This window comes from Dendropsophus ebraccatus, chromosome 1 (genome assembly GCF_027789765.1).
Source record: "Dendropsophus ebraccatus isolate aDenEbr1 chromosome 1, aDenEbr1.pat, whole genome shotgun sequence".
Lineage (NCBI taxonomy): Eukaryota > Metazoa > Chordata > Amphibia > Anura > Hylidae > Dendropsophus > Dendropsophus ebraccatus.
The window spans coordinates 135413583-135427911 of NC_091454.1; the positions used below are offsets into that span (position 1 = coordinate 135413583).

Consider the following 14329-nt stretch of genomic DNA (forward strand, 5'->3'; position numbering starts at 1 on the left):
CTACCCATTTTAGGCACTATTATTATTTCAACATAATGAAAAATCATTGACCGCCAACTATGCATCGCTATGTGCAATAGTGATGCATGGCTGATGACTGTGCAAAAAAAATAAAATAAACTTTATACATACCTGTCCACACTCCTGTTTTTTTTTCTAGCTTTTACCTGCTTCCTGCAGCCGTGTCTGGAACTTGTGAGACGGTGTCTGAAGTGACAGGCCGCTCAGCCAATCACTGACAGCGGCAGTGTCCCTTCTCGGCTCAGGGATTGGCTGAGTGGCCTGTCACTTCAAAGACCAGCTCACCATAGATAGTGGCATAAAAAGGAAATAAATTTACAATCAATTCACTGAAGCTACTGCCTGTACAGGGATGCCCAGACTGCAGCATCAGGAAGGAAGGGGGGGGGATCTGTACTTCCCCTCACACAGTCCTCCCTCTACCTGACAATGTTCAGCACCCGGCAGACTGACAGACACACTGATCATAGGAAGCAAGGTAGTGGAGTATAAAATTATTTTCATGTTCATAGAAAGTCTTCAACACCCCTTTAAAGCGTAACTGTCATGTTTTTTTTTATTGCAGAAATCAGTAGTATAAGCGATTTAAAGAAACTCTGTAATAGGTTTCATCAGCCAAAAAAGCCTCCTTCTGTACTCAAGAAGCAATCTCCCAGCCTCCCCCCCTGACTTCTTATCTGTGCATTATCAGGCAAACACGTCTTCATTACAGAGAAGCCAGTGAAGACGGGTTCTGCTCTCTCCATTGTAAGCCTATGAAGGGGGGAGGGGCTGGGAGAGATGAGGGAGCAGGAAGAGGTGACATGAAGGTCAGCTGTTTGTAGACTCTCTGGGCACCTAAAACGCTAAATTCAGGTGTCAGAAAGGTCAGTGCTTATCTATGAACTTACTGAGAGAAGATTGCAGGGTGTTGTGCTTTGCAGAAATCCTCCGTGCTCAGTCACTTCTAACAGCCCCTCCCCTCTCCATAGCCACATAATGGAGACAGAAATCCTGCTTCTTCTGAAGGGAGGGGGGAGGCTGGGAGATTGCTTTTTCACTACAGAAGGAAACTCTTTTAGTACATAAAACCTATTACAGAGTTTCTTAAAATCGCTTGTACTGTTGATATTTAATATTTTCAGAAAAATGGCCCTGAAATGACAGTTACGCTTAAAAGCTTACCAACCCAAATGATGAGCTGTCTCTGAAGAAACACTTTATACTTCTGGTTAATTACAGGTGTTGTTTGGTACCATACACCATGTAGTGGAATATGCCACATACTAGACTACTAGTCCAGATAATACATGTATTACATTTTTCATGAAGTTCTAAGTTATTCATGTTTAGGAAAAATTACAAAAAAGACTGGTGCATATGCCTTGCACCACACTTATTATGTGTTTGAGAAATTGCCTTATCTGACAAGGGGGCATGGTTAAAAGTGCAAGACTGCGTGCCAAAATTTTAGTGCAAAACTATTCAAACAACAATGTCGGTACGACGTAACAAATTTATGACACATTTCAAGCATTTTTTTTTATTCATAAATTGCTTTATTAAAAAGTTTTTAATATAAAATTTAATGAAAATAAATGTGAAGTTTTTTAGCTACCATTTACCTTCTGTTAAATGGCAGAAGTATGGAGTAACACTGTCCCCTGTGCTGCCACCAATATTTGTGAGTCACTGCTTTAGTCACGAGCTGCTGTACAGCACTATACAGAGTAGGGTTCCATTCCCCTGTATTCTTTTTTTACAGTACCCGGGGGAAGCTGCCCAACAAGGTAGCAGTGCGGCAGCTTCTGTACAGCAACTTCTGTACAGCGAGCAGATTGCTATCATGGCTTGTTCAGATAGAACCACTAGCACAGTAAGCGGTAATAGAGCAATCACCCCTTACTCTGCAGAAGCTGTTGTACACAGTAATCATGTGGGCTGACTTCCCCCAGGTACTGTATATAATATAGCTCTGTGTGGCAGAGCTTGATCAGAGCAGGGAACGGCTTGGACAGCCCTGCAGTTCCTGTCACAAACATTGGGTGACAGCAGAGGGGCCTATGTCACATGGTAGTTTAATAGAAGCTAAAAACTGTACATTTATTTAATAAAGTTATATTACTTGTTATATAACTTTATTAAAGTAATGTATTACCAAAAATTAATTCTGAGTCTCCGGCTGTGTAGTTATTGTCGGACTGGGGTATCTGGGGCCCACCAGAGGATATGATCCTGGGGGGCCCAACAATGAAGAACCAGTGAGAAAAGACATGTCAGTCAGTCAGTGTTAGTGCAGGTTCTAAAGATTGTCCTCTGGTGGGCCAGTCCGACACTGTGTGTAGTCTAAGTTTATGCTAAGTATCATAAAAGATTAGTGAATCTCACCCATGGGTTTGGTTATTGATTTCCAGAATACAACAACACTAGTATGTGGTGCAGGTGTAATATAGCTTACTTGGTAGATGTGGTTTAGCTTGAAGTGTTTCATCAGTAGCAGTAACAGAGCAGACACGCTCTTGACAATGATCTCTTTGTGACGATTCACATCTATTCCTAGCTTCATGCTTTGCAGTACAGTAACCCTGAAGACACAATACAAATGGCTGGGATAAAGTGGTATATACAGTAAAAGAAATGCATATGCATGAGCGGTCTTTGGACAAGCACTATAGTTTGAGGAGCTTCTTCCAAAAAATCTTTACCCCAAAAACAGTTACAGGGTACATTGACACGTACAGGATCTGCAGAAGATCTGCAACAGATTTGATGGTGCAGATTTGATGCTGTGTTCAGTTATTTAGATCAAATCTGAGGATCCGCTGCCTACCCTCGCTTCACATACACTATATTGCAGCAGATTTTATGCTGCGGAATAACCGAACACAGCATCAAATCTGCACCATCAAATCTGCTGCAGATCTGCTACGGATCCTGCACGTGTGAATGCACCCTTACAGGCTTTTATTACTACTTGAGTTAAACCTTGCATTCTGAAAGAAAAAGATGACTTTCCCCATTACATGTTTAAAAAAAATGTTGGGGCAAAGGGGGCTGGAGAAAGGAGAGAGAGAATATTTTAAAAGACATGTTATAACATATGTCATATAGACAAAAAGATAATGGAAGACTATGGGGGGGGGGGAGGATGTCAGGGAAAACCCATTGAAAGGTTTTCCACAGGATAGGCCTCAACCCCATTGTGTTGTGGTGATGCTGGGTCAATGCAGCCCAGCTTTTATTCATAGTAGTAGTAACTCCCACTAGACAATGTACAGAGCAGAGGCTTCCAGCTGCATACACGGTTTTTACTTCAAGCACCCTGTCCATCAGCTATCCCTGGAAAACCCCTTTAATTATTTGCTCTCAGCAATGCAAGTCATTGCTGGAAGTTAATAAATCTTCTTATGGAGATATCTGTAGTGCTACTCACGGCATTTCCTCAGGAAGGATATCAGCCAGAATATTAATGGAATCCGTTTTGGCTTTGGAAGTGGGTGCAGCTGCCAGGAGTATTTTCAGTAGGGAAATCTGCAAAAGTACAGCACATTTGGTGACACACATTACCCAGATGCATGTCCCCAATTTATATTTACCACAAAGCCTGAGCTTTCTGTTATTTAAAAGAACTGAAGCAAGGAAAACATGAAATATTCCACAACCTCTGCTTCTATACCTGGGAAAACAGATAAGGCTTTGTTAAGGCTTCCTTCATACTCAAAGGTGTTTTTTTGGCTATAAAGCTACCAAAAAAAAAACAAAAAAAACATAACAAAAAATTTAAGACGTTTTTCCCGTTTTTTTTGGTGTTCTTTCTGGCAGTTTCTATAGAGTTTTCTCATTTTAGTGCAAAGCACTATAGGCAGTTTTAGGGGATTCTTTATAATGCGATTCTGGGATTTCTATTAAAGAACTGGAAAAACCACCACCAAAAAATGGCAATATGCATAAATGCAATATGCACTTTTTATGGTGTGTATACCCCTATAGAAGTCTATGGGACTATAAAGGCGCCAATGCTTCTGTTGTAGTTGATCTCTGCTATTGGAATTCTTTGCCTGTGTGGACTAGATGGATGCACTGACATCTAGTGAGAATGTAATCCCAATAGCACCTTTAGAAATATTATACAGTGGATTACCAGCATAATTCGTTCCAGGACCGTGCTTGTAATCCAAATCCACTCTTAAACCAAAGCAAATTTTCCCATAAGAAATCACTGATATGCAGACAATTTGTTCCACACCCCAAAAATAATGATTTTTTTTAATTCTGAATAACATGTAGAACAGATGAAACAAACAATGAGAAACAGCTGAATATGTGATATTATAAGTTACTGTACAGTATAACAATCAGCATATGGAGTATAATGTATAGTAACTGCATAAACCTGATAACACAGCAGCGGTTTGTAGATACAGGATGGAGCTGCAGATCCCCATAATGCAGTAGTGTAGTACAACAGGCTAGAATAGTGCAGCAGGGCTGCTGTCAGAGGTCTGTGTGGTCACATGACAGCAATGGCTGAGTGTAAATGCAGGCACATTGTAGCAGCAGTGTAAATAGCTGAGTGTGAGTGCAGGCACATTATAGCAGGAATGGAGAGGTTGGGAAACAAAAGGGCTGACAGATCTGGCACGATTTTGAAGGTGAGGAAGACTTTCTGGGTCAAAGTACAGGGCTGTAGACCCCGCTATGCAGACCATGCCCCTCCCCCACTTACAAAATTGTGTGTTCACAATTGTGATGTGTTCAATACTTATTTCTAAGGAAAAAAAAATGTATAAAGACTGCGGCACTCACCAGTTCAGAATACCTACTTCACCCACTTTATCACTATACCACAGTTTATTTCATTTTCTAAATATTCCCTTTAAAATAGTCTCTGTAAATAATTCTTCTATGCAATAATTCATTTTATTATTTGGAATATAGGTGAGGCAGCATCTCTACATTGTGGTCCCCATATGTGTTTAAAACCACGCCTCGCATTCTCCAATGTTGCTGGGACTTTCAGCGCTCTTACACGTGGTCTTTACTGCCACAGCCATCACGTTCACTTTTAATTGTGGCTTCCAACTTAAAACTGTGGCCAGTAGCATTTGTAACTCAATGCTATTTGCAGGTAGCACCTGGACATGCCACTGTTTAAAGTGGCATCTGCAATGCGGGATCCCATGCAACAGCAGGGGCTTGATACCATGTAAGAGTGTTCTAAGGGTATGCTTACACAGTGTAGTTTTTCACTATGGTTTTAAAACTGCACCAAGGCTGCACCAAAAACACAAGTCAAATTCATTCATTTTTTAGTTATACAACTATATGCAGCAATAAACAAATGGATAAAAAGAAAGCTTTATAAAATTATGTAGGATGAGGCTGATATTGTACAGCTTACCATATACTGAGGTAGGTTGAACAACATGGCCCTGTACAGACACTCAGCTGCAGTCTCCTCCACATCCTCTTCTCCCTAAAAGTATGAAAAATTAACCTTTACAGGATGCCGACACTTTCATGTTAAGTTTGATATAAGAGCACAATTTGTGATATAGGTGAAGTAGAAACAATGCAAACCCTAAAAATGTACAAAAGTCATTTGATCAGTTTCACACAAGGAAGGACAAATTATTGCCTCCTTAGGACATTGCAACTTACTGCTCTTACCAGTGACATTGGACATTTCTCCAATTCTTCTTCCCTTTTGATCTGGATATCGGCCAGTGAAACATACTTATGCTGCAGAAATAAACATTAACATTTACACCAATAAAAGCAGAGATCTGTACAGAAATAATGGTTAGTCACCTTCCTAAAAATGAATCTCTGACCTACACTAGATAGGGAAATGTGTTTTGCAAACTCAGCTCTTTTAAGAGATAGTTTTGAATTCTGGTTACAGAAAAGATCTTTATACTAAATTTTAGTATATGCTGAAGACTCAAAATTAACCCCTTATTAAACGGGGCCCTAGTAAACAGGGCAATAATCTGCAGATTTGTGTAATAAAGACAATAATCAGCCAAAGAAACGATCATCGGCTGATTGTTGTTTTTTTTAACATGTTTACAAATCATTGGCCACCAAATGCACATTGCTACATGTAATAGTGATGCACAGCCGACAGGATATCAGGTAAAATGACAAAAGCGAGAGGAACATCTGGACAACCAAAACACTGCCTGGGAGAAAGCATAATGCAGATGTACTATCAAGTCAGAATAAAACAATAAAGGAGAAGTCTGGTGAAAAATTTTGATTAAAGTATTGTTTTGCCCTACCAAAGCTATACAAATCACCAATATACACTTATTACGGGAAATGCATGAAGTGCTTTTTTCCCTGCACTTACTACTGCACGACCCGACTCCCAGAGCTGTGCGGTCTGTGGCTGCTGGAGAGGATGATGGCAGAGGCATGCTCAGTGTCCCTCAGTGTCCCCCTGCTATCATCCTCTCCAGCAGCCACAGCCCGCACAGCTCTGGGAGTCGGGTCGTAACATCACCATTTTATCCAGGAAGTGAAGCCTTGATGCAGTAGTGCAGGGAAAAAAGCCCTTTATAAGCATTTCCGGTAATAAGTGTATATTGGGTATTTGTATAACTTTTGGGGGGGCAATAGAATACTTTAATAAAATTTATTGGCAGACTTCTCCTTTAAGTCACCAAGTAATGGGTAATGTTACTTATTTTGTACCATGTCCTTTGCACCATGAAGGTATGCATGTTGGCTGTCAGCATCTTGCAGAGACTCAGAAGAGCCTTGGCAAAACGGGCAGGCAGGATCATGTTATGGCCCCAGAGGAATCTGCCCCCGGGGAGGCTGTGCAGCAGGACCGCATATAGATAACAGCCCGCAGAGACAGGGAGAGAGGCTTGTGTATCTGGTGAGTGGAAATAGGGGGAATGCGCCATGAATGGGCTAAGATTAGCTCCTTGATAGCTGAGAAGATATTTGGAGTGGCAAGGGGTTGGAAGGAAAATGGGGTCAGGATTTAGTGGCTGGGTGGCCCAGGGAGAGAGGAAAGGGCAGCAACCAAATTGAAGGGTTGCGTCAACTGCCTTCTTTCTTGTGCCAGCTAATGGCCTCACCTGCTACGCACCTGCTTTGGAGAACAAGAAGGGAAGGGAAGGGGTGGCGGGGGCTAAAGGGTCCTTGTGTAAAAGTAACACTGATTAGCTGAGGATAAGGAAATCCTAGGCTAATGGTGTCTTTACAACAGGTTCTCAAATTTATCGTTGACAGACACACACCATCCTGTGTAAACAGGGGACGTGTGCCTGATAGCAATAAAAGGACACTGTCCGTTTAAAGCTTAATTCACTTACATCTGCTTGTGATCCTGCATGTCTTCTCCAGTCCGGCCGCTGGCTGTATCTTCAAGCACCGCCTCCTCCAGAAAGATTTCCGAAGGAGGTGGGGCCTGAAGATACAGATGGCAGCCTCATTGAAGATGATGTACTGGATCACAAGAAGTGCAGAAGTATATACTGTTGCTTGTCATCTTTAAAGTGTAACTTTAAAAATCTAAAATCAACAGTAGATGTGATATAAAGCAAGTTTGCAATTTACATTCATTATTTTTTCTTATACGGTTATCATGGGAAACACGAGGCGTCCTGTTTTCTGACTCTTTTTCTCAAAGAGTCAGAAAACAGAAAGTCATGTGTTTCCAAGGCCATCTGAGCGCTCACAAAGAAGCCAGTCGTGTGATTGATGGACACATTGAGCCGTGACTCTCTGTACTGGCTGGAATTCCTGTGTTTAGTCCAGGGCTGCACAACAATACAATACAATACAAGAATGGTTCATGCAGCCCAGGCCCCTCGATTTGTTGTGCCGTGTAAAGGCACTGTAAATGAGCGGTAATCTCGCTGATCTCCGCGGAGCTGCACACATATGTGCACATGTAAAAGGACCCTAAGGCCACTGTAGCCCTAACATATTTTGTCTGGTCATTGGCAACCTAGGTGCAGCAGTTGTCTTTTATACAAGCTCAGCTTGTATGTTCTGCAACCTACTGACACTAAGCTAAAACTCAGCACCAGTGGGCTAACAGATCCTGCTCAGAGGTCGCTTCCTGTTACCCATTGTCTTCTGTGTACCCAATATAATTTGGTAGATGGTTACTTGAATTGCTTGAGTAACCATTTATACTATGTCAGTAGGTACCCTGCACTGAAGCTGACTGTGGGTAGAATTGTGGGGGAGACAGAGTGAAACACAATTGTGCTAGATCCAAAGAGGACAACAGGTGTCTTTTCTATTTTAATAAGCAACTACTTATATAAAAATATTATTATATTCAGCATTTTCACTTAGGAAATTGACATAATGTCTAAATGCAACAAAGCTCTAGCTAAATAGATAGTTTTAGTATTACCTGCTTTAAAATTTTCACACTTTCATGGATAGGGCGGGGCAGTCCCACCAATGTATCAGTGTCACTGATAAAGGAAGAGATAAAAAGAAAAGGTTACTTCATCTGGATATACCAAAAGCAAAAATTAGCCAGATTCTACTGTGTTTCTTTATAATCTGGTCATCCCACAAAACTCTTGAAGTGAAAATATAAATGTGCACATTGATGGGTGAATAATAACATTTATATTTTCACTCTATACCGGAGTGCCTCCTCGTTCAAACTATTTGTGGATTTGGAAGCCTGAGTCTGGTTACCTGAGTTTGTGCACCCACTTTGAGCCACCACAGTGCCGTCCGGCAACCATTTATTCGTAATTATATTATATTATATTATATAATATAATATACATATATATATATATATATATATATATATATATATATACACACACACACATATTATATATATATATACATACACACAGTGGTACCTTGGTTTAAGAGTAACTTGGATTAAGAGCATTTTTTGCTTAAGAGCTCACAGTTTTTCAGAATTGTGACTTGGTTTAAGAGCATTGCTTTGGTTTAAGAGCTCCCTGTACTGGGTGGGAGGGGGAGATGGGGAGGGGCATGGTCTGCATAGCGGGGTCTACAGCACTGTACTCTGACCCAGGAAGTCTCCCTCACCTTCCAAATCATAGCAGATCCACTTCAGGCTGGGGCTTACATCAGGGGACAGGACTGTGGGGGTAATCTCTTCATAGCTGTAACCCCTCTCTCCCCAGACAGAGTGCTGCACGTATGTGCCCACATCTGCCCTGCTCATTCCTTCATACTCCCTGCAGTCTCTGTCAGCCCTTGTGTTTCCCATACTCTCCATTACTTACAGTAACTTATAATATCACATATTCTGCTGTTTCTGAATGTTTGTTTCATCTGTTTTACATGTTATTCAGAATAATAAATCATTATTTTTGGGCTGTGGAATCAATTGTCTGCATTTCTATCATTTCTTATGGGAAAATTTGCTTTGGTTTAAGAGTGGATTTGTATTACAAGGAAATTATGCTCGTAATCCAAGGCACCACTGTATAGGCAATAAAATAGCTGTCAGTGAATTTGAATGTGGGTTGCATAAGAAAAATCACGAATAAGGTACATTAGATTTGTATTGATACACACTGTCCTAGGGTGAACCCAATAAATTTGTTCCGACTCATTTCCAGGAAATCTTCAATGTCCTTTTGTCTGAAAGATAACAGAGACAGAATAGGATGTATAGGTCTAAATATGAAACACATATCAAACACATTGAAAAGAGGCTCTCTCATAAGGTTAGGGCACAACCATGTTCCTATTAGCCTGAAAAGGAATGCATAAGGATATGTGCACATACACCATTTTCTGAGGCTTACTTTGAGTCTATTTGTGCGTATGGATCATAATGGACTGATCTCACACTTTGTGTACTGTATTGTATTGTATCACAATGCACTTTATTGCCTGGACGTGTTCTATTTGTTTTAGCCATATGTCTATGGTTTACAATTATTTGTCACCTTCATAACATGACAACCTTTTACTTTTCCACCCTATCAGCAGTTGGGTATTGCTGAGGTCCAGTTAACATTGCACCCTTCCCTCTTCATTTTAAAAAAGGGTCTGTCTTTGAGAAATGACCTTTAATGACACAATTTACACCAATCTATTTTCTCTGAAGGAAGTGTGTGACCATACTCATTCAGCAATTAGCCTACCTCACTTTAGGTGCCCAAGGCAGGCCCTTAGGAAAGCACACCATCTCCATGTGATTCCTCAGGGCAGACAAAGGTTGTGACATAAGATCTCGTTCTTGCACATCAGACTCCGTATCTATCATGTTTTCTGAATCCTCATTCTCTTCCTCTTCTGCTCCAGTAGATTCTTCACTCTTGAAAGGATCTTTCTCATTGTACAGATCCAGGCTGTCCTGTATAAAATGAACAATGGTGCAGTCAGAATAGATATTATTAATTGAAAGCCTAAGTACTAGTATCACTAGTATGTGACTATGTAGGCTTTTACAATTCAGCTATGGGTTTTCAGAGAGTATCTATTGTTTGAGTAAGCTTTATGTTCTCATTTACACTTATCGGCTATGTTCACACAACGTTTTTTCAGCTCCGTTTAAAATGACGTCCGTTATTTTGAGTCTAGAATAACGGACGTTTTTTAGCAGCCTGGCCTCCCATTAGTGCAATGACTGATGTTTGCACATTATTTTAGTTTGGGATTACTAATTGGACTTTGGATGCGTCTTAATTTAAAAGTCCATTTAATAGTAAAAACGGAGAAATAACGGTGACAAAAGAAGAACTGTGCGTGAACTACTAATAAAAAACGTCCGCTGTTTGCAAAAGACGTCCGAAAATAATGTTCATGTTCATTATTTGACGTCCGCGGCAAAAACGTCTGTTTCAATGCATTGTGTGCATTGGACGTCCGTCTTTCCATTGACTCCAATGCATTGCCGTCAGTAAAAACGGACGTTTTTTTAAATAGCGAAAGCGGACGTTTTTTCTCCATTTGTAACGTTGTATGAATATACCCTGAATACAAAACCACAAGAGGTGCAGAATAATACTCAAACACTCAATGCTCATATACTCAAACCATACCCTCCGACTGCGTCTCCCACGTTTCTGCTGTTCCCCCAATTCAATGCCATAAGATGGAGGAGCTGTGGCCTTCATGTTCTTAATTACTTGGATGCAGTCTTCAGATAATGGTGGAAGACCCAACTCGGCTCTCTTCTCCTCCTTAGCCTTCTGTAGCTCAGAGAATCCGCCTAGTGTGAACTGATCAATTTAATTACATTAGTGCCATACATTTACCATGCACAATGCCATGTAAAATATGATATGTTGCTAGAAACATACCAGCAGCACTTTCCACAGCAGCAGAAGGACCTTTTTCATAGGAAAGTGCGGAGAGTGGCCACTGCAGAACTTGGTAACCATTGTGAAAAGGAGATGAGCAAATGGTTCTTCATCATTAGATGGGAGGGCTTGGATAAATACACATACATCCCATCACAATTGTCATAGACTCTATATCATAATATCTATACAATACAGGTGTTAGGAAGTTTCCAGTGGAGGACATAAGAGTATAATTAAAGGAGAAGTCCGGCGAAATTTTTTTATTAAAGTATTATATTGTCCCCCAAAAGTTATTCAAATCCCCAATATACACTTATTACAGAAAATGCTTATAAAGTGTTTTTTTCCCCTGCACTTACTACTGCATCAAGGCTTCACTTCCTGGATAACATGGTGATGTCACGACCCGACTCCCAGAGCTGTGCGGGCTGTGGCTGCTCTGGGAGTCGGGTCGTGACATCACCATGTTATCCAGGAAGTGAAGCCTTGATGCAGTAGTAAGTGCAGGGAAAAAACACCTTATAAGCATCTCCTGTAATAAGTGTATATGGGCAATACAATACTTTAATAAAAATTTTCACCAGGCTTCTCCTTTAAAATTAAAAAAAAAAAAATACTGCTATTGATGATTGTATATACTGGTTTCTGACTTTTACAGTGTTATTCATTGTTACTTAACACTGAAATGAATGGACAGTTACTCACCAAGCTCTGTGCGGAATGTCTCCCTCTGCGTCTTCCATTCAGGTTCATCTTCTGGTGATTCCTGCCTTACATTCTCCACCAGCAGATACATAACACTCAAAAACACCCTAAATTAAGCAAACTATGAGCATAATAACACAGACTTCTATGGCAAGCATTCTAATATCACTAATATATTACTATCTAATATCAATGACAATTAAAGTAATTCATATTCACGCCTCTCCGCTCAAAGAATTGACATGTCAATTCTTTGAGCAGAGAGTCGCGAAGAACGGAGGCACGCAAGATCTTCCATAGACAGCCTGTATGACACTAAGGTAGGGGGATTCTGCGGCAGAGAGTTCAGCCACGGAATTCTGCCGCTTTTATTCCATGTGAACTGACCCTTTCTGTCAAAGTTGCCCAATTTTGACACAACCTGGGCAACTGTGTATTATTAATGGCGCTCTCCATATCTACCATGCAGGGGCGTAACTACCACTATAGCAGCCATAGCGGCTGCTATGGGGCCCGCCGCATCAGGGGGCCCCATGGCCTGCTCCTGCAATACACTGGGCCCCCTGAGCCGTCATCATTTGCAGCACCGGGTGGCCCTGCTGGTCTCCTGGGTTTTGCAAATGTCCCTTTAACTGCAAGCACTCCTGACCAGAGCTAGCAGTCATGGGGGGGGGGGGGGCGCCCAATCAAAAGTTTTCTATGGGGCCCAGCCATGTCTAGTTACGCCCCTGCTACCATGTCTTTTGGAAAGCTAGGACTGTGAATCATAAATGGAGTTTTCTGCACAATATCCCAGCCATAATAATACCAACACATCACCCCTAGGGAGTCCATACCCCTGATTGTAATGCATAATGTACATCCTTAACTGGCCCTTCTCCTCCCCAGTAAAAGATGATCTCTTTGTGGCAGGATACTCCAGGCGCTCCTGGCAGTCACATACACTGCTCGATTTAACCTACCAGGGTTTTGAAAGGGTTGCCTATTGCGCAAGCAAAATTATAGGTACCCTTTAAAACTAGTTAGTTGAAATTAGTCCAAATGTTTGTGTTAGACGAGAAGCCAATAGAAGATAGGGACTAGAAAGAGAACATACTTTTTTATACAGCATTGTGGAACATGAGGACCTTAATGTTCTTCTACTATAGAGGGCAAATTAAGAATTCCAACTTTATTAAATGAAAATAGGTAACTTGTTAAATCCTTGAATTTATTGGCACTACTGAAAATGTGTACAGATACTAACCTGTGCTACAACCCACAACAACAACAGCATCCATATTACCTGAGCTCAGTGCTGTCAGCTAAAGACAGAGCGGGTTTCCTGAGAGCCCTGCTGCAGGCCTGGCTGTTCCTGGAAACAGAAGGAGATGATCTAGCATTAATGGGAGTTTGAGCCTCATGTAAAACAGTAGGAAGCAAGGTTTATGAAAGAAAGTAGTGTCAAAAAAGATCAGGACACCGCCCCAGTCACTGTTTGGCTAAGCAGGCAATCGCTCAGCTGGGCCATGATGTTGAAGCTGGAAGAGCCGGGTATGATGTGATGCACCAAGATTTCAGCTGAAAATGACATCTGGCAGCCATCAGTGGGTCCCGGAAGCGGTGCAACAGAGGAACCGGGATGGGCAAGTTTACTTTGTATGTTATTTGCCCTGACAACCCCCCCCCCCCCCCCCCCGCCTTTCTCTCTTTTTTGAATTTCACAGGACTTCTCCTTTCTTCTTTAATAAAACTCCCCCTTTAGGTGTGTGTGTGTGTTCGTGTAACATACGCAATCTCCATGTTCAGCAACTCCAGAAAGACCGCAAATGTTCCCATCTGGTACAGAAGGAAGCAGTTATAGCGGGACCAGCGTACGACATCAGATTCAGTTTCACACTCTCCAAACACACCTGGTCAGGAAAATTTTAAAATGAGATGTTTGGAAATTATTGATCTAAAAAGCATAGGTAACACTTAGATAGCTTGTATAAATATTATGCAGCACCTTAAAGGGGGGGTTCAGGGATTAATATTGATGACCCATTAAATCAGCCATATGTGATTGTAGGGAACACACTCCAACCAGTCGGCAGGAGGAAAGTGATGTGGTCTAACATGCATACAGCTGTATGGAGTCGCAACACTAGTGATATAACGCCAAGGACTACTTCACCTTTTCTCTACTGATTACATGTCTCACATAATTGACTGAATGCAACCACAGGATATTATGCCATTATGTAAACTACATCACATCTGGCTAGTTGTTGCATGGTGTTTATGGACTATGAAGAAATGTATCAATCTAGGACAAGCCCTTTAATGAGTAAGCTATATAAGAGACCTGTAAAGTC

At 41.2% G+C, this 14329-nt stretch overlaps 1 protein-coding gene across 1 annotated transcript in view; it reads right to left on the reverse strand.

The window, feature by feature from the left end:
* The window catches only part of STRIP2 (striatin interacting protein 2), a 43559-nt gene that overhangs the window by 18584 nt on the left and 10646 nt on the right, over positions 1-14329 (reverse strand). Inside the window, exons 5-16 of the mRNA XM_069979272.1 lie at positions 13765-13885; positions 13279-13347; positions 11994-12100; positions 11286-11413; positions 11025-11204; positions 10125-10336; positions 9550-9615; positions 8387-8450; positions 5671-5742; positions 5402-5476; positions 3434-3531; positions 2459-2585 (exon numbers count right to left, since the gene is read on the reverse strand). Coding sequence (XP_069835373.1) covers positions 2459-2585; positions 3434-3531; positions 5402-5476; positions 5671-5742; positions 8387-8450; positions 9550-9615; positions 10125-10336; positions 11025-11204; positions 11286-11413; positions 11994-12100; positions 13279-13347; positions 13765-13885 — 1319 coding nt within the window. The remainder of the gene's footprint in view (positions 1-2458; positions 2586-3433; positions 3532-5401; positions 5477-5670; positions 5743-8386; positions 8451-9549; positions 9616-10124; positions 10337-11024; positions 11205-11285; positions 11414-11993; positions 12101-13278; positions 13348-13764; positions 13886-14329) is intronic.